General features: G+C 49.6%; 1 protein-coding gene across 2 annotated transcripts in view; it reads left to right on the top strand.

Annotated features, from left to right (window-relative positions):
• The window catches only part of LOC124615269 (retinol-binding protein pinta-like), a 189,462-nt gene that overhangs the window by 124,643 nt on the left and 41,868 nt on the right, over window positions 1–22,951 (top strand). For both annotated transcript variants that reach the window (XM_047143012.1, XM_047143013.1), the window contains exon 2: window positions 8,185–8,345. In XM_047143012.1, coding sequence (XP_046998968.1) covers window positions 8,185–8,345 — 161 coding nt within the window. The remainder of the gene's footprint in view (window positions 1–8,184; window positions 8,346–22,951) is intronic.

Here is a 22,951-nt window from a genome sequence, read left to right on the forward strand (position 1 = left end):
ACGCCTGTCGCGACACCACTGGAGGCGGGCTGCACGATGTTGGGGCGTGAGCGGAAGACGGCCTAACGGTGTGCGGGACCGTAGCCCAGCTTCATGGAGACGGTTGCGAATGGTCCTCGCCGATACCCCAGGAGCAACAGTGTCCCTAATTTGCTGGGAAGTGGCGGTGCGGTCCCCTACGGCACTGCGTAGGATCCTACGGTCTTGGCATGCATCCGTGCATCGCTGCGGTCCGGTCCCAGGTCGACGGGCACGTGCACCTTCCGCCGACCACTGGCGACAACATCGATGTACTGTGGAGACCTCACGCCCCACGTGTTGAGCAATTCGGCGGTACGTCCACCCGGCCTCCCGCATGCCCACTATACGCCCTCGCTCAAAGTCCGTCAACTGCACATACGGTTCACGTCCACGCTGTCGCGGCATGGTACCAGTGTTAAAGACTGCGATGGAGCTCCGTATGCCACGGCAAACTGGCTGGCACTGACGGCGGCGGTGCACAAATGCTGCGCAGCTAGCGCCATTCGACGGCCAACACCGCGGTTCCTGGTGTGTCCGCTGTGCCGTGCGTGTGATCATTGCTTGTACAGCCCTCTCGCAGTGTCCGGAGCAAGTATGGTGGGTCTGACACACCGGTGTCAATGTGTTCTTTTTTCCATTTCCAGGAGTGTATTTTGAGGAGGTAGTATGCACGAAAAAACTGTCAAGCTCTAAAACGTATACCCTAAGAACAGAAGGCATTTTTCAGTAGAAAAATGTTTTTCACAGTAGCGAAGATGAGCAAGGGCGTACACCTCTACAGGTATGTATTTTAACAGCCTATATTTACTGGACTTTTGGCCCATACTACCTCCTCAAAGTTACCTACCCTACAGACTGAGGAACAACGAAACCGATACAGAGATATCAGAACGATTTTCACATACAACCTTTGATTCAGTCCTTTCTGGACCAGGGTCCTTATCCAAAATGGATACATTTACCCTTTCCCATTATTCGTGATAGCTTGTAACATCTTCAGGGAATTACCCTATTTAACTATAACTACATATACTCACCAAACAAAATTTAAGTAAGTCTCGTAAAAGAGAACACCGGCCCGTCTGGAGCGCTGTAGGTGGTATAGAACAGGTACCAGGAAATCACGTGACCCACACACGCTGACACATTTCATGGAGGTGAAATGATGTTAATGTGTCACACAGCTGTTACGCAATCAGCGCTCTATTATCAGTCGACGTGGGACGTGACAGCATGACAGGAAGGACGTACCCTGTTCGGTCGTTGCCATGACCAAATCATAAATCAAGTTGCCCAAATTATTGGTATATCAATGGCCAACACGTCTTTGACGTATAGTGTATCATGCTAAGACATGTGACACCATAAGAACAGTGGTCGCTGAAAGATCATGGCAGCGACTGGAGGCGAGTATCGCATCTTGTAATCACGATCGATTTCCGTCCCACCAGAAATTACTTACTTCTGTCTCTGTATGCGAGTCGATGTCAACAGGTTCCCGAGCGAAAGTGCAATGGACACTTACAGACTGCTACCTGGCTAAAGGCCATTTCTCACAACGGCACATGAAGCTGTCAGTCTTCACTGGACGAAACGACTCATAAACTGGACAGCAGTTGATTCGGTGCGTGTTGTGTTGTACTAAGAGTCACGATTTTGCCCATTTTCAATTGATGCAAGGTATCGACTGCATCGACGTCTCAATAACGCGTTTAACCTGCAGAGTGCGGAGGGCATAATTCAGGCCGTAAATAGTTCTGTGTTATTTTGGGGCGTCTTCGTGCAGTGAGTTAGAAATATCCACTCAGGTTACTGTGCACATGAACCCAGCTGTTTATCTCAACATTTTCGATGGGCAAGTGTTGTGACGTGCTTCTTTTTATCTCCTCTAAACACTCTAAAATACTGTATATGTAGCTTTTTACACCGTGTGTAACATGGATGATCAGTTATGTTATGTCGACAACATAAAAGGTGGAAATAGTCGGAATGTGCTGTCCAGAGTCCAGGAAACAAACATGCGGTACTCGTAAACGTCCGCCCAAAATAAGTTACGATCAGCCGAAGTCCCATAAAGGAATCAGACAACTAATGGCTCATCGGTTTTGCTCACCTGTCGCACGTAACAGCACGTACCGTATAGTAACGAAAGCTGTTCTAGTACTTGCTCTTCGAGAAATCAAGGTTCAAAATTCTACGAAACTGTTGAAGACCGTACGAGAGCGCCATTTGTCAAGCTGAGGTGTTTGCACGGCAGGATTAAGCGGCAGACCAAAAGACTGCCCGCACTGCGTTCGAGTCTTGCTCACTTTTATCCCTCCAACGGCGTTCAGGACGAGATATAATAGAGGTATTTTTGTGGACTGGCAAGACAGCCAATCCACTAGGACGGGAGGCCGAAGGGCACACGTTTAAGCTCACGCAGGCTGGCGTGAGGTCTGGAACTGGACAATGTCTTGAGACTAGCAAAATAGGTACGCAGCTTCTGGAATACTTAACTTTAATCCATAATTGGTGAACATCGCTCTTGACGGTACATGCATCACAAGATAAATAGCAAATGATAAAGGCGCCTTGCTAGGTCGTAGCAAATGACGTAGCTGAAGGCTATGCTAACTATCGTCTCGGCAAATGAGAGCGTAATTTGTCAGTGAACCATCGCTAGCAAAGTCGGCTGTACAACTGGGGCGAGTGCAAGGAAGACTCTCTAGACCTGCCGTGTGGCGGCGCTCGGTCTGCAATCACTGATAGTGGCGACACGCGGGTCCGACGTATACCAGCGGACCGCGGCCGATTTAAAGGCTACCACCTAGCAAGTGTGGTGTCTGGCGGTGACACCACAGGTATAATAAGGAAACGTGATGCAATAAACATTTGTTTATAAATACAATTAAGCGCGATATCGCTGATGTTATTCATAGCACCTGCAGCCCACTCTGACTTCGCTGCCATACGCTCCTGAATGCATCCATAGATAAATGTTTAGAAAAGAACAGAAAATGACGTGACTTGAAACCAGTACGAGGAGACTACTAGTCCACCGTCTCAGCCGCTGCTCGACTGCCGGCGCTCTCTTGCGATATTCAGTAGGTCTGAAGTAATATAAACAGCGATTTCTCGGAAACGATGGAGAATTACGTGGTATTAGATGATCGTTTGTTACACCTAAGCATGTTCTTCGATCTTGGAAAACTGAACAAAATCCGTATCTGGCTGTGTTTATCAACTGAAGGGAGCCTTTCTGAGACACAACGGGGGCAGACAATGCGGAGCGGTGAATGAGTCACTCCGCATTTAGTCACACCCCACGTGACTGTCTGGGCCGCGGCTGTGCCTCCAGAAACTGGTTTTTCGTGTTCTCCACTGGCCTACCTGTCCTGCTCCCAGTCCGGAATAAAATACACCTGAAAGAGAAGAGATATTCCTCAGAAGTGGAAGTAGTAGTCGGATTTTATGGAAAACAGACAGTGAACAACTCTGTACTTCACTTAAAGTAACACATGAGCGTTGTTGTTATGATCTTCATTCCAAGGGACGGCGGCTCGTGGCCTTTTGGTTAGCGTTGCAGATTCTCGATCATGCGGCCGCGTGTTCGATCACCGACCGGGTAGGGGATCTTCCCAGTTCGGAACTGAGTTTGCGTGTGTCCTCATTACCACTTTATCATGATCATTGACGCGCAATTCGCAGTAATAGCGTAAAATAAAAAGACCTTCACCAGGCTGCCGAATCATCCAGAATGCGGTCTTCCGGCCGTAATACCATACGCACGTTTCATTCCAGTTCTAAGAGTAGTTTCCTGCAACTCCCCATGCTAGCCTATTCTGTGCAAGCCTGTTTATCTCTGTCTCACTGCTGCAGCCTACGCACCGATCTGTATCACGAAATGGCTTAAACTGTCACATGGTCCCAGATGCAGGTAGCCTATCTGACGGCTTTCAGAAACAAAAATAACCGATCAAATTAAAAAACAATTAAAAAGCGGTTATAATCTACACATTAAGAGGAATAATCTTTTGTTAAAGGTTTAAAACAATAAGTCAAGTATGGAAGTTAGAAACTGTGAATATGTAGGCAGCGTAACTCATAGTGTGCAAATTACCCAGACTATAATCACACGAGGGGTGTTTAATAATTATGTAACGCACTACTTTTCTTAAAGCAGGTTGGTTTTATTTATGATCCTATCACACAATATTATTATTCCCCACTCTATGAATATTTGCGATGCCCTGGTTTTCCGCCAAAACAAACTCAATGACAACTCGCTGCTTGGAGCGCCCCTGCTATTTTGAATGCTACGTACAGCACCGCCACCTGTCGGAACACCATGAAACTATAGCGGCTGAAGCAGCAATATTACGCGAGGTTCCACAATAAATTATGAATTTCCTCAAAGAAAATTCGTCGAAACAAAACGTGTTGTATTACTTATTGAATGCCCCTCGTACATTATTTCATAATGACAGCACTTAGTAACTTCCGACAAACCTCACACGTAGGTTCAAACCTTTTCCAGAATTTTTGTCGCTGACATAACACACCCTTCCCACCCTCCCGCCACCCTCACCGATAAAACAATGAAAGTGAAAATGTCTCTCTCATACTACTGTTTCGCTGTTCACGCAGTGAATCTTTAGCATCAGGTTTGGCGTTTTAATTTATTACTTCTTTACTACTGACTATTCTCAACACGTTTTGCAGACACTCTCTACATATACCACTAATGTATCTGTAAAATTATATCATTGTACGACTCATAGTCCACAAGATATGTCGAAACACTGTGATGCGTGAAAAACTAGCTTTTCTTAAGGTGGCGCGCAAATTAACCACACTGTACTCATCCAGACTGAAGCTGTTTTATGCATGGGAGTTTGATTCTTTAGAGACCCGTGTGTGCGGAGAGTTACTGGTTTGACTGTAATTATTACAGTCAAGACTTCTTCTACAGTTTTTACTGGTCGCGCTTCGCTCCCTTACCATGTTACCGATTCCTTCATATCTCAGAGCGTGTATCTCAGACCCTTCCTTTGAGTCGAGTTGTACCATAAATTTCCTTTTTCCCCTATTCGATTCGGTACCTCCTTATCAGTCATTCTTTCTACCCATCTACTCTTCAGCATTATTCTGTAACAATACACTTCAGTGGCAAGAATTTTGTTTTTGTCTTTAATCCCTACTGTCTACATTTGACTTCCCTACAAGATTCCACGCAAATAAATATCTGCTTGAAATACTTCCTTACAGACTCATATTGGACATTAACAAATTTAAGTAAGACCCGTCTACTGCTTTTAGTCTCTCACTTCCTAATCTAATTTATTTAGCTCTTCCTGATTTGACTCGACCACTGTTCGTTATCGTTGTTTGACTTTTTTTGATGCCCATATTACAACTCCTTTTAAAATCACCACCCATTCTACACAACTGCTCCCACAATGTCATTGGTTAGTTAGGTAGTTAGTACTTACGTGTTCCATGGGTTATCTGAACGATTCTTTTGTTGAAGTAATGTGTAACGATTCAGTTTACAGGATACGTATACATGATTAATGTTAACAATGATTTTTAGTCCTACTGATGCAAGCAGAGTGGCTACCGGTTTCTGAGTAGAAATTCGTCAATGGAGTAAGAGCTATCCAGGAGAAATGATTTTAAATTAGATTTAAAACTTACTTCATTTCCTGTTAGACATTTTATGTCATTGGGCAACCCCTAAAGTTATAGTTGCGACATATAGTCTTTCCGAGCAGTCGCTGACAACTTAAGCAATAGATAATATACGTCATTTTTGCCTCTAGTATTCTGAGTATGAACATCACTGTTCTTCTCAAGATGTAATGGATTATTTACAACGAATTTAATTAGCGGATACATGTAACGTGACAGCGCAGTTCAAATGCCTAGCTCCTTGAAGAACTACTTACATAACGTCCGTGGGTGTACACCACATATTATTCTTACTGCTCGATTTTGTGTAATCAATGCTTTCTTTCTAAATGGCAATTTACCTCAGAAAATTGTTCCGCACGATATTATTGAGTGGGTTTTTTCAAAATTTAGAGAGAGCCCATTCCCAGAGGATAATTCGTTGGAAAATATCATTTAACAACTCCTCTGTTGCTTTCTCTCTAATGGAATTTATTGTAACACCTGTATCGCCTGCTAAAAACGTCAAGCAAATTATACGAAAAAATATAAAAACAATATTATTTCATTACTTCGCAGCGGACATGTTTTAATTCGCACTGTCTTTTGAAATTCCGATGTTTAGCAGCAATTTTCCGTTTAGTACTAACACCAGATTGAGGTAGAGACATGCGGAATACAAGAGACTTACGGCAGTTAATAATCGTTACATGAGACAGAAGTAAAATAATCTTTTAATAAAAACTAATACTTTCTTCAACAATAATTTAAATTAATGAGCATCTTGTACTCGGAAAACGGAATGTTCCATGTTAAGGTAAATCAAGCAAATGAAATCAAGCCAACCAGTTTTTATGATTGGCGATTGCTTTCACTATTGTAGGCAGCGCTGGACAAAAACTACAAATAAAAACCTTCCATAAGTCTTATCGATCTACGCCTTCGAAAGTAGGGATGAAAAAAAATTGAAATCTGCACACTCAACAGTCAGCGAATAGGCTTACTGAAACACTAGGTTTGCTGAATATCTATGTGTTTACAAAAAAGTTACATGTTTTGTGTGTCCCCGCCGCAAAATATATATTTTCTGGTCGGAAGTGCCCGGGCAGCTATTAGCGGACTTAAGTATGGGATGCTTCCACCATTTGCCTTTATGACGACTTAAACTTTGCTGGGGACACTTTCAATATGACGTCTGAATGTCTCTGAAGGAATGTCAGGCCACTACTCGTCGGGAGGCGAAAACAGTGAAGGTGTGACGTTGGACGCTGGGATAGAGAGCGAAGTCTACGTCCTCACTCATTCCAGATGTGTTCTGTTGGGTTCATCTCGGGATTCTGGGCACGACAGTCCATGTTACTGTCCGCAAGATATTGCGTCAAAAAATGGCTCTGAGCACTATGGGACTTAACTTCTGGGGTCATCAGTCCCCTAGAACTTAGAACTACGTAAACCTAACTAACCTGAGGACATCACACACATCCATGCCCGAGGCAGGATTCGAACCTGCGACCGTAGCGATCGCACGGTTCCAGACTGTAGCGCCTAGAACCGCTCGGAAATTGCGTCACAAACGCTGCTTTCTGACCGGGGTACATCATGTCTGAATCGTTTCTCTAATGTACGCAGTACTCAATACTGTACATGTGTTCAGATTCTGCAATCAGCGTTTTCTTAAACGCGGTAAGGTGACCACACCCTAACCACGGAAAACACCCAGTTTCCGTAACACACCATCCTCTGTCCACTTTTGCTACTAAACACGATGGCAGGTAATGTTGTCCAGGAGTTCGTCAAATCCAATTTCTTTCCGCAGGTTTGCCACAGGGTATAGCGTGATTCATCATTCCAACCCAATCGTTTCCAGTCATCTGCTGTCCAGCAGTATCACTCTTCAAAATTGGTTCAGCATCACTTGGCATGAGCTACACAAATGTGTGGCCCATGAGGACCTCCTCGACCATTGTACCTCATTGCTTTTAACTCCCTACGTACAATTACTGTACTAGATGGACTTCTGGTAGTACTCCAGAACTCGCGACTGATTCCTTTCGCTGACATAATGCGTATTTTAGATCCATCTTCTGCGATGCTCGACGCTCCCTGTTGGTATGTACGTGAGTTCGGCCTTGTCCTGGTTTTCTGTGGTTGTTGCTTCGCGTTTACCCTTCACAGTCACATACTAAGAGTCAACTTGGAAAGCTTTAGAAATGTCCGTGAAGGATTTGCTACTCAGGTGACGTCCAGTAACTGGTCCATGTTTGAAGTCACTGAGCTCTTCAGACCGACCTACTCTGGTGTGGCTGCTTCCTTACTGACAACACTATACTCCCCGCCTCCTTTCATACCACTCGGTCACTCTCTCGGGACATCTATTGGTCAATTCCGTGTTAGAAAGGGGTGTCCGGATACTTTTGAGTAGATATTGTATTTTTCACAAGCCGCGAAATTTGCCACCGTTGCTGTGTACATAAGCGTGCTGACATCCTGGCACTTTCTTTATTCTTACAGGATACCAACAATGACACACGATCACAACTTCGTCCCTGCGACGCCTGAGCAGGTGGAGACCATCAGGAAGCAGCTGGGGACGGACGAGGAGGACATCAAGAAGACCATCGCGTCTCTGCGAGACTGGCTCAGAATGCAACCGCATCTGCCCGACGCGATAGGTCAGCCACCTTTCTCACTATTCTAGTTCACTCTTCTGAGATCCCCAGCAACAGATTCCAGTTCCGGTGTTGGTTCTTTAAACTACTAATCGGCACTTCAGTTTGGGACGTAGCGCTTCTAAGCAATGTAGCTATTAAATTTTCTTTAATTCACGTCTATGGCAACAAATTTTTTTTTCATACAGGTTTCGGTCTATAATGACGATTTTCAGATCTGTTTTAGAGAAACTTGTCCTAATATACCGGAATCGTGTTTCTATAAAACAGATCTGAAGACAGTCATTATAGACCGAAATCGGTTGTATGATAACGAAAACATTTTGACAGTAGACATGAAGCAAAGGAAATTTCTTCTGTATTCGAATCACTGTTCAATTCTCGACCATGAAGCATCTTGTGATTGTACACTATTGGCCATTACAATTGCTAAACCAAGAAGAAATGCAGGTGACAAACGGGTATTCATTAGACAAATATATTACACTAGATCTGACATGTGATTACATTTTCACGCAATTTGGGTGCATAGATCCTGAGAAATCGGTACCCAAAACAACCATCTCTGGCCGTAATAACGGCCTTGATACCCTTGGGTATCGAGTCAAACAGAGCTTGGATGGCGTGTACAAGTACAGCTGCCCATGCAGCTTCAACACGATACCACAGTTCATCAAGAGTAGTGACTGGCGTATTGTGACGAGCCAGTTGCTCGGCCACCATTGACCGGATGTTTTCAATTGGTGAGAGATCTGGAGAATGTGCTGGCCAGGGCAGAAGTCGAACATTTTCTGTATCCAGAAAGGCCCGTACAGGATCTGCAACATCCGGTCGTGCATTATCCTGCTGAAATGTAGGGTTTCGCAGGGATCGAATGAAGGGCAGAGCCACGGGTCGTAACACATCTGAAATGTAACGTCCAATGTTCAAAGTGCCGTCAATGCATATAAGAGGTGACAGAGACGTGTAACCAATTGCAGCCAATAGCATCCGGGTGATACGCCAGTATGGCGATGACGAATATACGCTTCCAATGTGCGTTCACAACGATGCCGCCAATCACGGATGTGACAATCGTGATGCTGTAAACAGAACCTGGATTCATCCGAAAAAATGACATTTTGCCATTCGTGCACCCAGGTTCGTCGTTGAGTACACCATCGCAGGCGCTCCTGTCTGTGATGCTTCGACAAGGGTAACCGCAGCCATGGTCTCCGAGCTGATAGTCCATGCTGCTGCAAACGTCGTCGAACTGTTCGTGCAGATGGTTGTTGTCTTGCAAACGGCCCCATATGTTGACTCAGGGATCGAGACGTGGCTACAGCCATGCGGATAAGATGCCTGTCATCTCGACTGCTAGTGATACGAAGTCGTTGGGATCCAGCACGGCGTTCCATATTACCCTCCTTAACCCACCGATTCCATATTCTGCTAACAATCATTGGACCTCGACCAACGCGAGCAGCAGTGTCGCGATACGATAAACCACAATCGCGATAGGCTACAATCCGACCGTTATCAAAGTCGGAAACGTGATGGTACGCATTTCTCCTCCTTACACGAGGTATCACAACAACCTTTCAGCAGACAACGCCGGTCAGTTGCTGTTTTTGTATGAGAAATCGGTTGGAAACTTTCCTCATGTCAGCCCGTTGTAGGTGTCGTCACCGGCGCCAACCTTGTGTGAATGCTCTAAAAAGCTAATCATTTGCATATCACAGCATCTTCTTCCAGTCGGTTAAATTTCGCGTCTGTAGCACGTCATCTTCGTGGTGTAGGAATTTTAATGGCCAGTAGTGTAGCTATTGTAGTCGGGCCTATTGAGGAAGCCCGTACCTGGAAACCAATAGGTCGCGTGATCGAATGCAGGACGGACTACGGAATATTTGCGTCTGCCTCCAACCTAGCTTTGCCCTTCGAGTGATGTGTAGATACGTAGGTCCGCAGCAGTGTTAGGATTTCCAGGGTTGGTTAGGGAACACAACTAGCCGGAGTGGTGTGGGACTGTAACAGTTGCACCAGGACGTTGACCAACACTGAGTTATTATTATTAGTATTATTTAGCTACTGCAGTGTACTAGAACATATTCTGAGCGCAAACATAAAGACGTGTATCGAACAGAATGACCTCCTCAGTGCTAACCCACATGGATTCCGAAAACATCAGTCATTTGGAATCGAACTCGTGCTTTTCTCACATGAAGTTCTGAAAGTCGTGGGTAAAGGATGCAGCATTTCCTGACTTACTAAAAGCATTTGACTTGGTACCACGCCAATGTTTATTCATGAAATGAGTTATCAAACAAAGTGTGTAACTAGAAATTCGATTTCTTAATAGGGAGTATGCAGAACACTATAACGACCTGGAAAACAATGTTAATAATAACTTTATATTTTTCTAGATTATGTAGTTATCGATAATCAAGTATTTCCTGCAGAAAAACTGTTGTAATATCCAACTGATCACCGACGTTGAGTCTCTATAGCTTAAGTTTCATATGCACTTGATGATGGCCAGCAGTCGGATGCGTGACCGTGCAGTTGTCGAGTACTGTTAGCAAGCGGGGTGCTCTCAGGCCCCTGTCAGGCAAACTGAGAAGTAGCGGCTCCGGTCTCTTAAACAAACATACGGCCGGGAGAGCGGTGTGCTGACTACATGCCCCTTCATGTCGGCATCCAGTGACGCCTGTGGTTTGAGGATGACACGGCGGCCGGTCGGTACCGTTCGGCTGTCATGGCCTGTTTGGGTGGAGTTCTGTTTTTCTTTTTTTACAATGGCCTAAGATAAAGGACGAAACCGGACTTGAGGGCTTAATAAAGTTCTCATTAAGCAACTGGAGCGGTTTTTCAGTAACTGAACAACAGCTGCAGAATCAGCATCCTCCAAACATACAAAAACTAATCATCATAGTACATGATCGTTTTGGTGGTCCAGGTATTATGGTGTGGGAGTGCTTAATGGTGCATGGACATACTGATCTCCACATCTTTGAGCATGGTAATCTCACTGGCCAAATTTACTGTGAGATTGTACTCCTTCCCCCCCCCCCCCCCCCCCATGCAAGTTTTCAGGGGTTCATTCGGCAATGACTTCTTTTTTGTGGATAGCAGTGTGCAACCACGTCGAACAGCGCGGGAGGGAGAGGATATTCGGCGAATGGACTGACCTGTCCATCCCCCAGCTTAAATCACACTGAGCACCCATGGGAGGAGCGTTACAACACCTCCACCTGCACCATTGACCATACAGTAATTGTCCACCTCCCTGAAAGAAGTATGGAACCACCTGCACCAATGACCATGCAGTAGTTGTCCTACACCATGATGGAGGTATGGAACCACATGCACCAATGACCATGCAGTAGTTGTCCACCAACCTGATGGAGGTATGGAACCACATGCAGCAATGACCATACAGCAGTTGTCCACCACCCTGATGGAGGTATGGGACCACCTCCACCAATGACCATGCAGTAATTGTCCACTACCCTGAAGGAGGTATGGAATCACCTGCACCAATTACCATGCAGTAAATGTCCACCACCCTGGAGGAGTTATGGAATCACCTGCACCAATGACCATGCAGTAGTTGTTCACCACCCTGATGGAAGCATAGAACCACGTGCACTGATGACCATGCAGTAGTTGTCCACCACCCTGATGGAGGTATGAAACCACCTGTACTAATGACCATGCAGTAGCTGTCCACCACCCTGATGGAGGTATGGAACCACATACACCAATGACCATGTAGTAGTTGTCCACCAGTGTGATGGAGGTATGGAGCGCCTCATCACAAAAACTCCTTACTATCTCCGTACAGTGCCCAGCCTGTGAACACACTGCAGAGCATGGGTTGCTGTTCGCTGCATAACACACGCTGTTAAGAACCGTGACCCGCCTTTGCTGAAGTCTAGGAGACTATCGTATATCGCGGCGGCTCCAGCGTAATTATTATCTTTGAATAAAAGTGTTTTTTATGTTCGTCTTATTGTGTATTTCTTTCCGTTACAGTCTGCACTATGTTGTAGCAGTTCTTTCTATGTATGGCCCAAGTTTCATCGAGCTATGTTGCTTGGAAGTGACACATAACGTGAAAATTACTTCTGTCCTTAAGTTCGGCACACTGGTGCATTAACCTCAGCCTTTTTGCAGATTATACAGTTATCTATAATGAAGTACTATTTGAAAAAAGAAGCTCCGGAAAAAACAGTTGATAAAATTTCAGTGAGGCGCAAACTCACTTTAGATATCCAGAAATATGAAACTGTGCTTTATACAAATTGCAGAAAAATGGTATCCTACGACTTCTATATCTGTGAGTCTCAACTGAAATTAGTCAACGCATAGAAATATCCGGATGTAGCAACTTTGTAGAAATATGAAACTAAATTATCACGTAGGCACGATACTAGATAAACCAGACGGCAGATTCCAGTTCGACAGAAGGATAATGAGACAATTCAGTCACTCTACAGAGGAGACTGCTTATCTAAGCTAATTGGCACTAACAGGACGTACTGAATGTAAGCGAAGAACGACAATGCGAATGGTCACAGGCTAGTTTTTACTCGTGGAAGAACACCACGGAAATTCTGATAAAACTGAAATGTCAGGGGTACAGTATCCTGAGAGAAGATAGTTACAGAATTTCCAGAATCAGTATTAAGGGCAGCACAGCGTAGTATGGTAGTGAAACATGGACTGTGGAAAAACCGGAAGAGAAGACAATCGAAGCCTCGAGATGTGGTGCTAAAGAACTTTGAAAATTCGGTGGACTGATAGGGTAAGCAATGAGGAAGTTCTTCGCGTAATAGGTGAGGAAAGGAACATGTGGAAGACACCGACAAGAAGAAGCGACAGGATGATAGGACACCTGTTAAGACATCAGGGAACAACTTCCATGGTACTAGAGGGAGCTGTAGAAGGTAAAAACTGTAGAGGAACATGGAGACTAAAATACATCCAGCTAATAATTAGGGACGTAAGTTACAACTGCTACTCTAAGATGAAGAGGTTGGCAGAGGAGAGCTATTCGTGCGGGCCGTATCAGACCAGTCAGAAGACTGATGACCTAAAATAATTAGTGGAGAAACTACAGGAATACACTCCAGGCCGCTACGTATCGCTGCCGTCAGAACCACAGGATTTGACGCAGAGAGAGGAACTGAAACAGTTAGTTTTCGTACGCTCCATACCCAACTGGAACAGGGAGATCTCTTAACATGTGGTACCGTGCCAAGTGTCCTCTGCCATGCACATCACAGTGTTTTGGAGAGTATGACTGTACTTACTGATGTAGAAGTAAGTTCGAGCTGTCGCAGCACCAAATAAACCAAGCCAATCTTAATTCGAGGAGAGTTTTTATAAGCACCTTATGCGTCATATGAAACTGTTGCAGCAAGTCATCTGCTTCCATTGGGCTGACTGCGAGAGATTGGGTACCTAAAGCACGAGTAGCTGACTTTTGGGAAGGTTCCCAGCACTAGCTCTACAGTATAGTCCTGAATGTTAGGCGGTTTTCCATGATATCAACTAACTGTTCTCAGCACATCACTGTGTAAACAGTTATAACGAGAAGTTCCTCCAGGAGGCAGCCGCTAGCAGGGAAGCGTAGTTAGAAAATGAACAGGAATCTACTACAGTGCATTTACTTCCTGAGGTAGAAGGCACTTTAACTATAAATACTAGAACGATGGTAGACAGATTTTGGAAGCTGATCAGGACAGCAGGGAAATGGACGAATTGAGGTTAAGAAGAATACATTACTTGATCACCAGTATTCCGAGAGCCCTATGTAAAGTGGAACTGACCACTAGATGCGACGACAGGCTGACCTTATAGAGTAAAATTCAGTAGGGAATAATGCGTTGTCAGTAGACGGCCAGTAACAACAGAATGGTAGGTCAACAGAGCTCATTGACTTCCAACGTGGTTTAATATTGGATGCCACGTGAGTAATAAATTCATCGAGGAAAATTTTTCAAATCACTGTTGGTGATATTATTGTTAAGTGTAAACGCGGAGGAACAACCACAGGCCTGCCAGACCTCGTATAGTTTCGCCAGAGAGTATCAAGCACTGCAAAATGTTGTAAAAAAATCGCATGAAATGAGGAACGGAATCACTCGCAGGTTCCAAAGTGCTATCAGCACTCCAGCTAGCAGAATGACTGTACGTAGCGAATTAAAAATAATAGAGTACAACGGTCGACCAACTCCTCATAAGCCAAATATTTCAGAAGTCAATGTTATGTGCCGCTTTTGGTGGTGTAGAGAGCCACGCTTCTGGACAGTGGATTACTGGAAATGAGTATATCGGAGGGCTGATTTACGCTGTGGCAATCTGATGGAAGGGTTTGGGTTTGGCGAATGCTTTGAGAATGATACCTGCCATCACATTATTGCCATACAGCATTGCAGCATTCTGGACTGCATGCTGTAGAGGAAGAGTTTCGACACGATGATTACGTCAACATGACAATGCAACCTGCCGTACTGCAGCATACGTGGGGCAATCGTTTATGGAGAATGACATTCCTGAAATGCACTGGCCTGAGCGGTGTCGCGACCTAGATCCAACTGAACGCCTTGAGTAGGAACGTCGCTCCACTGCATCCAACATGATTACCTTCTTTGATTTCGGCTCTTGAGGATGTGTGGGCTGCCATTCCTCCATAGACATTCAGACACCTCACTGAAAGTGTCCCCATCCGAGTTAAAGCCGTCATAAACGCGAAAGGTGGAGACATTCCATATTAGCTGTCAGTAATATGCGTCCAGTTACCTTTGACCAGATAATGTATGTAAGCTCCGTCCTTTATACACTCCTGGAAATTGAAATAAGAACACCGTGAATTCATTGTCCCAGGAAGGGGAAACTTTATTGACACATTCCTGGGGTCAGATACATCACATGATCACACTGACAGAACCACAGGCACATAGACACAGGCAACAGAGCGTGCACAATGTCGGCACTAGTACAGTGTATATCCACCTTTCACAGCAATGCAGGCTGCTATTCTCCCATGGAGACGATCGTAGAGATGCTGGATGTAGTCCTGTGGAACGGCTTGCCATGCCATTTCCACCTGGCGCCTCAGTTGGACCAGCATTCGTGCTGGACGTGCAGACCGCGTGAGACGACGCTTCACCCAGTTCCAAACATGCTCAATGGGGGACAGATCCGGAGATCTTGCTGGCCACGGTAGTTGACTTACACCTTCTAGAGCACGTTGGGTGGCACGGGATACATGCGGACGTGCATTGTCCTGTTGGAACAGCAAGTTCCCTTGCCGGTCTAGGAATGGTAGAACGATGGGTTCGATGACGGTTTGGATGTACCGTGCACTATTCAGTGTCCCCTCGACGATCACCAGTGGTGTACGGCCAGTGTAGGAGATCGCTCCCCACACCATGATGCCGGGTGTTGGCACTGTGTGCCTCGGTCGTATGCAGTCCTGATTGTGGCGCTCACCTGCACTGCGCCAAACACGCATACGACCATCATTGGCACCAAGGCAGAAGCGATTCTCATCGCTGAAGACGACACGTCTCCATTCGTCCCTCCATTCACGCCTGTCGCGACATCACTGGAGGCGGGCTGCACGATGTTGGGGCGTGAGCGGAAGACGGCCTAACGGTGTGCGGGACCGTAGCCCAGCTTCATGGAGACGGTTGCGAATGGTCCTCGCCGATACCCCAGGAGCAACAGTGTCCCTAATTTGCTGGGAAGTGGCGGTGCGGTCCCCTACGGCACTGCGTAGGATCCTACGGTCTTGGCGTGCATCCGTGCGTCACTGCGGTCCGGTCCCAGGTCGACGGGCACGTGCACCTTCCGCCGACCACTGGCGACAACATCGATGTACTGTTGAGACCTCACGCCCCACGTGTTGAGCAATTCGGCGGTACGTCCACCCGGCCTCCCGCATGCCCACTATACGCCCTCGCTCAAAGTCAGTCAACTGCCCATACGGTTCACGTCCACGCTGTCGCGGCATGCTACCAGTGTTAAAGACCGCGATGGAGCTCCGTATGCCACGGCAAACTGGCTGACACTGACGGCGGCGGTGCAAAAATGCTGCGCAGCTAGCGCCATTCGACGGCCAACATCGCGGTTCCTGGTGTGTCCGCTGTGCCGTGCGTGTGATCATTGCTTGTACAGCCCTCTCGCAGTGTCCGGAGCAAGTATGGTGGGTCTGACACACTGGTGTCAATGTGTTCTTTTTTCCATTTCCAGGAGTGTATTTTGCTGCTCGAATGTTTTCTGTGTACGAGAGCAACAAGCAGTCCGTCAAGGAGGATTTCACAAATATATATTAATTATAGTAATTTGTTTACCTCGTTTACCAAACGTGCCCCACTGATCAACAACTGTTCCCGTTGAAGCAACAATAAGTTTTACACATAATCATACTGTCGAACATTAAATTGTAATTAAATTATCATAATGGAAGAGGATCAATGTGTTGTAACTGCGACCAGGACGGTCGCGGGGTAGCACTGACGGAAGACGCGGCGGGACCCGCGGAGAGGGCCGCGAACAGCAACACAACGGAAGAGGACGGACACGACCAACGTAGGACACAACGAATACGACGAGACCGAACAACAGAGTCACAAGGAAACAGACTCGTACACGAACCAGAAAGAAAGCAGTCTAGCGCAAGCGAGGTGTAAACCGACATAAGCGAAATCAGAGTGACTGGATGAGCTTTTTTTTTCTTTTTTTTTTCTTTTTTCTTTATTGTAATTTGAACACCCCATACAAGGTGGGCTGGCAGCGGAAAAGTGTACTCCGCTCTTCAGCCATAAGTAGTACAATAAAAGTGAAATGGAGACAGAAAAGTAACAGACTGGCGGCTTAAAAAACAGTAGATACAATAATTAAAAAACATGAAGCCGTTCACACTCGACGAAACAAACAAGAAAACTGTCGGCACTATGCACAAACACTGACGAGTTAGACGACACATGTGAACGAGGGAGCGTGGACGGCGAAAAACACTGATGTACAAACACGACGGCACAGACACTAAACCGAGGGCGATGATCTCCGGCGCGCGAATGTTCACAATGCGTGTGCGAGTCCGGGGACCTGCCAAGAGAGGAGGAGGAGGAGGGGCAGGGGGAGAGCGAGAGGGGAGAGCAGAGAGGCTACAGGCAGGGGGAGAGGGGGGAGAGAGGAAGGGGAAGGGAAGCCCGGGGGAAGAGGGGTGGAGGGAGGGGACGGGGGAAAAGGAAAGAGAAGGGAGGGGAAGAGAAGGGAGGGAGGGTGCCGAAGGGAAAGGACACCGGAAGTGGGGGGGGCAGGGTCAAAGTTGATAGGAGAGGTAGATGGAGGAGAGGAGGACATCATCAGGGAGGGGGAGCTGGCGGAAGCCACCTTGGGAGAGAGTAAGGAGGGTGGAGAGATGGAGACCGGGCGGGACGTGGGAATACAGGCGTGACAGCGGGCGGGGATGGGAGAGGATCGGGGATACGAGCGGGTGAGGAGGATCAAGTTTATGGGAGGTGTACAGGATCTGTATCCTTTCAAGGAAAAGGAGGAGGTGGGGGAAGGGGATGAGATCATACAGGATCCGCGTGGGGGAGGGGAGACGGATGTGATAGGCAAGGCGGAGAGCATGGCGTTCAAGGATTTGGAGGGATTTGTAAAAGGTAGGGGGGGCCGAGATCCAGGCTGGATGGGCATAACAAAGGATAGGGCGGATGAGGGATTTATAGGTGTGGAGGATTGTGGAAGGGTCCAGACCCCACGTACGGCCGGAAAGGAGCTTGAGGAGACGGAGTCGGGAACGTGCCTTGGCTTGGATTGTACGGAGATGGGGAGTCCAGGAGAGGCGACGGTCGAGGGTGACGCCAAGGCACTTAAGGGTGGGAGTGAGGGCGATGGGACGGCCATAGACGGTGAGATAGAAATCAAGGAGGCGGTAGGAAGGGGTGGTTTTGCCTGCAGTAATCGCCTGGGTTTTCGAAGGATTGACCTTGAGCAACCACTGGTTACACCAAGCGGTGAATCGGTCAAGATGGGATTGGAGAAGGCGTTGGGAGCGTTGCAGGGTGGGGGCAAGGGCAAGGAAGGCAGTGTCATCGGCAAACTGGAGAAGGTGGACGGGGGGTGACGGCGGCGGCATGTCCGCCGTGTACAAAAGATACAGGAGGGGGGAGAGGACGGAGCCTTGGGGCACACCGGCGGAGGGGAAAAAGGCGTAGGAATCTGTGTTATGGATGGTGACATAGGAAGGACGGCGGGAGAGAAAGGAGCCAATCAGACGGACGTAGTTAATGGGAAGGGCGAAGGTTTGGAGCTTGAAGAGGAGACCGGAATGCCATACGCGGTTATATGCACGTTCGAGGTCCAAGGAGAGGAAGATTGCGGAGCGACGGGAATTAAGCTGTTCAGAAAGGAGATGAGTGAGGTGAAGGAGAGGGTCATCGGAAGAGAAGGATGGCCGAAAGCCACACTGGGTAATGGGAAGGAGGCGGTGCTGGCGGAGATGCTGGTGGATGCGTCGGGTGAGGATAGATTCCAGGACCTTGCTGAAGACCGAGATAAGGCAGATGGGACAGTAGGAGGAGACGGCGGACGGCGGTTTGCCAGGCTTAAGGAACATGAGGATACGGGAGATTTTCCACAGGTCGGGGTAGTAACCTGTGGACAGGACTACATTGTAGAGCCTGGCCAGGGTGGAGAGGAAAGAGACAAGAGCTTCACGAAGGTGACGGTAGGTGACACGATCGTGACCAGGAGCGGTGTTGCGTTTTGTGCGGAGTGTAGCAATGAGATCATGTGTAGTGATAGGGGCATTGAGTTCCGTGTGTGCAATGTTGTCCAAGTACTGGAAACCCGGGGCGAGGGGAGGGACGGAGGTGTCAGTTCAATCGCGGACATTCGGGAAGAGGGAGTAATCGAACTGGGGATCATCGGGGATGGAAAAGACATCGGAGAGGTAGGAGGCAAAGTGATTGGCCTTACTAAGGGTGCCAGGGAAAGGATGATCATCATGGAGAAGAGGATAATAGGGGGAGGGTTTAGTTCCGGTAAGGCGACGGAAGGCCGACCAGAACTTGGACGAGTAGATTGGTAGGGTAGCATTTAAACGGGTGCATGTCTGTCGCCAGTCACGGCGTTTCTTAGCCGCGAGCAAATTACGAATGTGTCACTGGAGTTGCCGGTGGCGTCGTAGTGTGCCCGGGTCACGCGTGCGGAGGAAGGCATGGTAGAGACGACGGGATTCACGGAGGAGGAGAACAGCCTGTGGGGTTAAGGTAGGACGGTGGGGGTGGATGGCGACAGTAGGGACGTGGGCCTCCACGGCCTCAGACAAGGTCTGCTGGAGAAAGGAGGCGGCATGGGTGACATCGTCAGGGTGGTGGTAGGGGAAGGGGTGGCTATCGACCTGGGTGGAAAGGGTATCCCGGTAGGCATTACAGTCGGCACGGGAATAGTCGTGGACAAACTTAGGGGGAGGGTCAGTACGAGGGTCGGGGCGAGGGCGACGACCGTCTGAAACAGTGAGGAGGACAGGGAGATGGTCGCTACCAATAGGCTCCAGGACATCCACCGATATGCGGCCAAGGAGGTTGGGGGAGGAGAGGATAACATCAGGAGTGGAGTTGGATTCGGGACGGGTATGCTGGGGGATGGGGACGAGGTCGCCTTGAAGGGTGGAGAGGAACCGATGCCACCGCCGTAACTGGGCAGCGGAACGACTATGGATGTTGAGGTCGGCGGCGATCACGTAGGAGGAGAAGGTACGATAGACGTGGGAGAGGAAGTCGAAGGGAATAGGAGCGTTGGGGCGGACATAGATGGTGGCGCAGGTAACGGTAAGGCCGGGGAAGAAGAGAATAAGGATCAGGTGCTCGGTGGGGTCGGGAAGGAGAGGTTGGAGCCGAACGGGGATCTGGCGGTGGTGACCAATGGCAACTCCGCCACGCGCAATTGGGAGGGGATTAACGGAGCGGTGGAGGAGGTAGGGCGAAGTGTGAATGGTGTGGTGGGGTTGGAGGAAGGTTTCATTAAGGAGGAAGGCATCCACGTGGTGGGTGGCAAGGGTGTGCAGGAAGAGGTTCCTGTTGGCGGGTAGGGAGCGGATGTTGTTGAAAAGGATATGTTGCTGTCGCTCCATGATAGGGATTTAGACGAGGGTGTCAAGGCGGGAGAAGGTGAAATGGGCCTGGTTGTTGGAGTAGGTGGCGTACATCTTGAGTTGGAATATGGAATGGGCGGCAAGGGAGACCTGCTGGAGGGTGTGGGGGCGCTGAAAGGGATGAACATTCTGGAGGACGATGGTAAGGAACCTGATGATGTCCTCAGCGGTGGGGGCGGGGGGACGAAGGGAATTGCCAAGAGGGGTGGGGGCGTCCAGGGGACGGACAGGGACGGTGAGTTCAGGAGTGGTTGGAGGGGGTCGGGCTTTACACTTTTGGGAGTAGGTGGGATGGGGGAGATTGCAGGTATTGCAGGAAGGAGGGGATTGGAGGTTAGGGCACTCCCTGAGGAAGTGCGCTTGCCGACAATGCGGGCAGGTGGGGGCCTCGCGGCACTCAGCTGTGGGGTGTGCGTTATAGCGCAGACACCTCTGGCAGTGCAGGGATTGAGGAGGGGAACGGGAGGGGTCAACCTTATAACGCTGGTTAAAAAAGAGGGCACCCTCCTTCAGGAGACGTTCAATGGAGGGGGCGTCCTCAGAGAAAACCCGCATAAGGCGGGTGGGGCCGGCCGAGTTGAAAATGCGGCGGACCGCCCGCACTTCCAGCGTTGGATGGGCCTTGAGCTCTGCCAACACCTCCTCCTCCGTGATCGACGGACTGAGCCGAGTGATCACGGCAGTGAGGGTCGGTGGGCGACGCGGGGGTTGGGGTTGGCGGGTAGGAGATGGAGAAGGAGCAGGGGTAAGGGAGGCATGAGGGCCAAAGCGGGTGACAGGGATGCGGGAAAGGAGGTATGTGTGGAGGGTTGGGCTGGGGGAGGAGATGAGGACCGAATCACGGCGAGGAGTGAGGAGGGAGATGGGGGCACCAGGACAATGCTGGCGAAGGAAGAGGGTGAGGTTCCGGGCTTCAAGGAGAGAGGGATCAGGACGGGAGAGGAGGTAGCAGTAGGAGGAGGGGGTAGAGGAGGAGGATGAGGGGGCAGGGACGGGTGGGGAGACATCCATGGCATCATGAGTGGGGGAAGGAGGACGAGGCGGAGCCTTTTTGGAAGCAGAGGAGGCAGGGGTGCCACTGGGGCGCTTGACGGCGGTGGAGGAGGTGTGGGGGATGGGAACAACTGGAATGTGGCGGGGAGGGGCAGGTCCCGGGGCCGGAGTCGGCGCCGGAGATGGTGACGGTGACGGTGAAGGCGAAGGCGACGGTGACGACGGCGGTGGCGGTGGCGGCGGCGATGGCGAAGGCGACGGAGAGAGCTGGGCATGGACAGTGGCCCGACGGGCCACCACCCGAGCCGGAGCTGCAGTGACAGGCTGGGGGAGTGGGGGGAAAGGATCAGATCGAGAGGAAGAAGCTGGAGAGGGGGCGACAAAGAGTGAGGGCGAAGGGAGAGTGAGAAGAGGAGGGATGGAAGGAGGGGGGTGGGACTGGGCACAGCAGGTGATAGTGGTGGAGGCGGCGGAAGGGGAAGTATAAACTATGGAGGTGGTGGTAGCGGTGGCAGCGGTGGTGGGGGCGGACATGACGGTAGGGAGAAACAATAGCGAACAGAACGAAGAGGAAAGGACAGAAACTGGGGACAGACAAAGACGAAAACGGATGAAGACGAAGACGGCCGTAGACCAGGGTCAGGACGGCGGCGACGGCGGCGACCAGGCGGCAACGGCGGCGGCGGCGGCGGGCACCGGCTGGCGGCGGCGACGGGCACCGGCTGGCGGCGGCGGCGGGCACCGGCTGGCGGCGGCGGCGGCGGCGGCGGACACCGGCGGCGGCGGCGGCGGCGGCGGGCACCGGCTGGCGGCGGCGGCGGGCACCGGCTGGCGGCGGCGGCGGCGGCGGCGGGCACCGGCGGCGGCGGCGGCGGCGGCGGCGGGCACCGGCGGCGGCGGCGGCGGCGGCGGGCACCGGCTGGCGGCGGCGACGAACAGACGGACGGCGGCGAACAGACGGACGGACGGACGGACGGACGGACAGCAGGCAGCAGCGGCGGCGGCGGACAGCGAGCAGGCAGGCGGACAGACGGACGAACAGCTACAGCAGGAAGCGGCGGGCAGGCAGGCAGACAGAGAGACAGACAGACACAACCGTCGAAGACGGAGATTACAACCTGAGAGTAGCCCAGGCGTTGCAACCTGACGTCGTCGACTGAGGGGATCCAACCTTCTGATGACTGGATGAGCGATTGGCCGGCGCTTAAATACGCTCTCGGGGGCGCCGCTATTGGTAGCTGGGACCACGTGTTCCGCTGTGGCGCCCTCACTCTAAATGCGGGCCAGGAGGCGCGCGCCGCCACAGCTTACGGTGCAGAGGCCTCTAGGGGTCTTCGACATCCATGACGCCTGGCGCGGATTCAAATTCCGCGGCACGCGGTACTAGACAATGGATGATAGCTAACTCGGTACTGTAGTGCCAAATTAAAGACAAGACAGAAGCACTAAGGTAACAGTT

Source organism: Schistocerca americana, chromosome 5 (assembly GCF_021461395.2).
Source record: "Schistocerca americana isolate TAMUIC-IGC-003095 chromosome 5, iqSchAmer2.1, whole genome shotgun sequence".
Classification (NCBI taxonomy): Eukaryota; Metazoa; Arthropoda; class Insecta; order Orthoptera; family Acrididae; genus Schistocerca; species Schistocerca americana.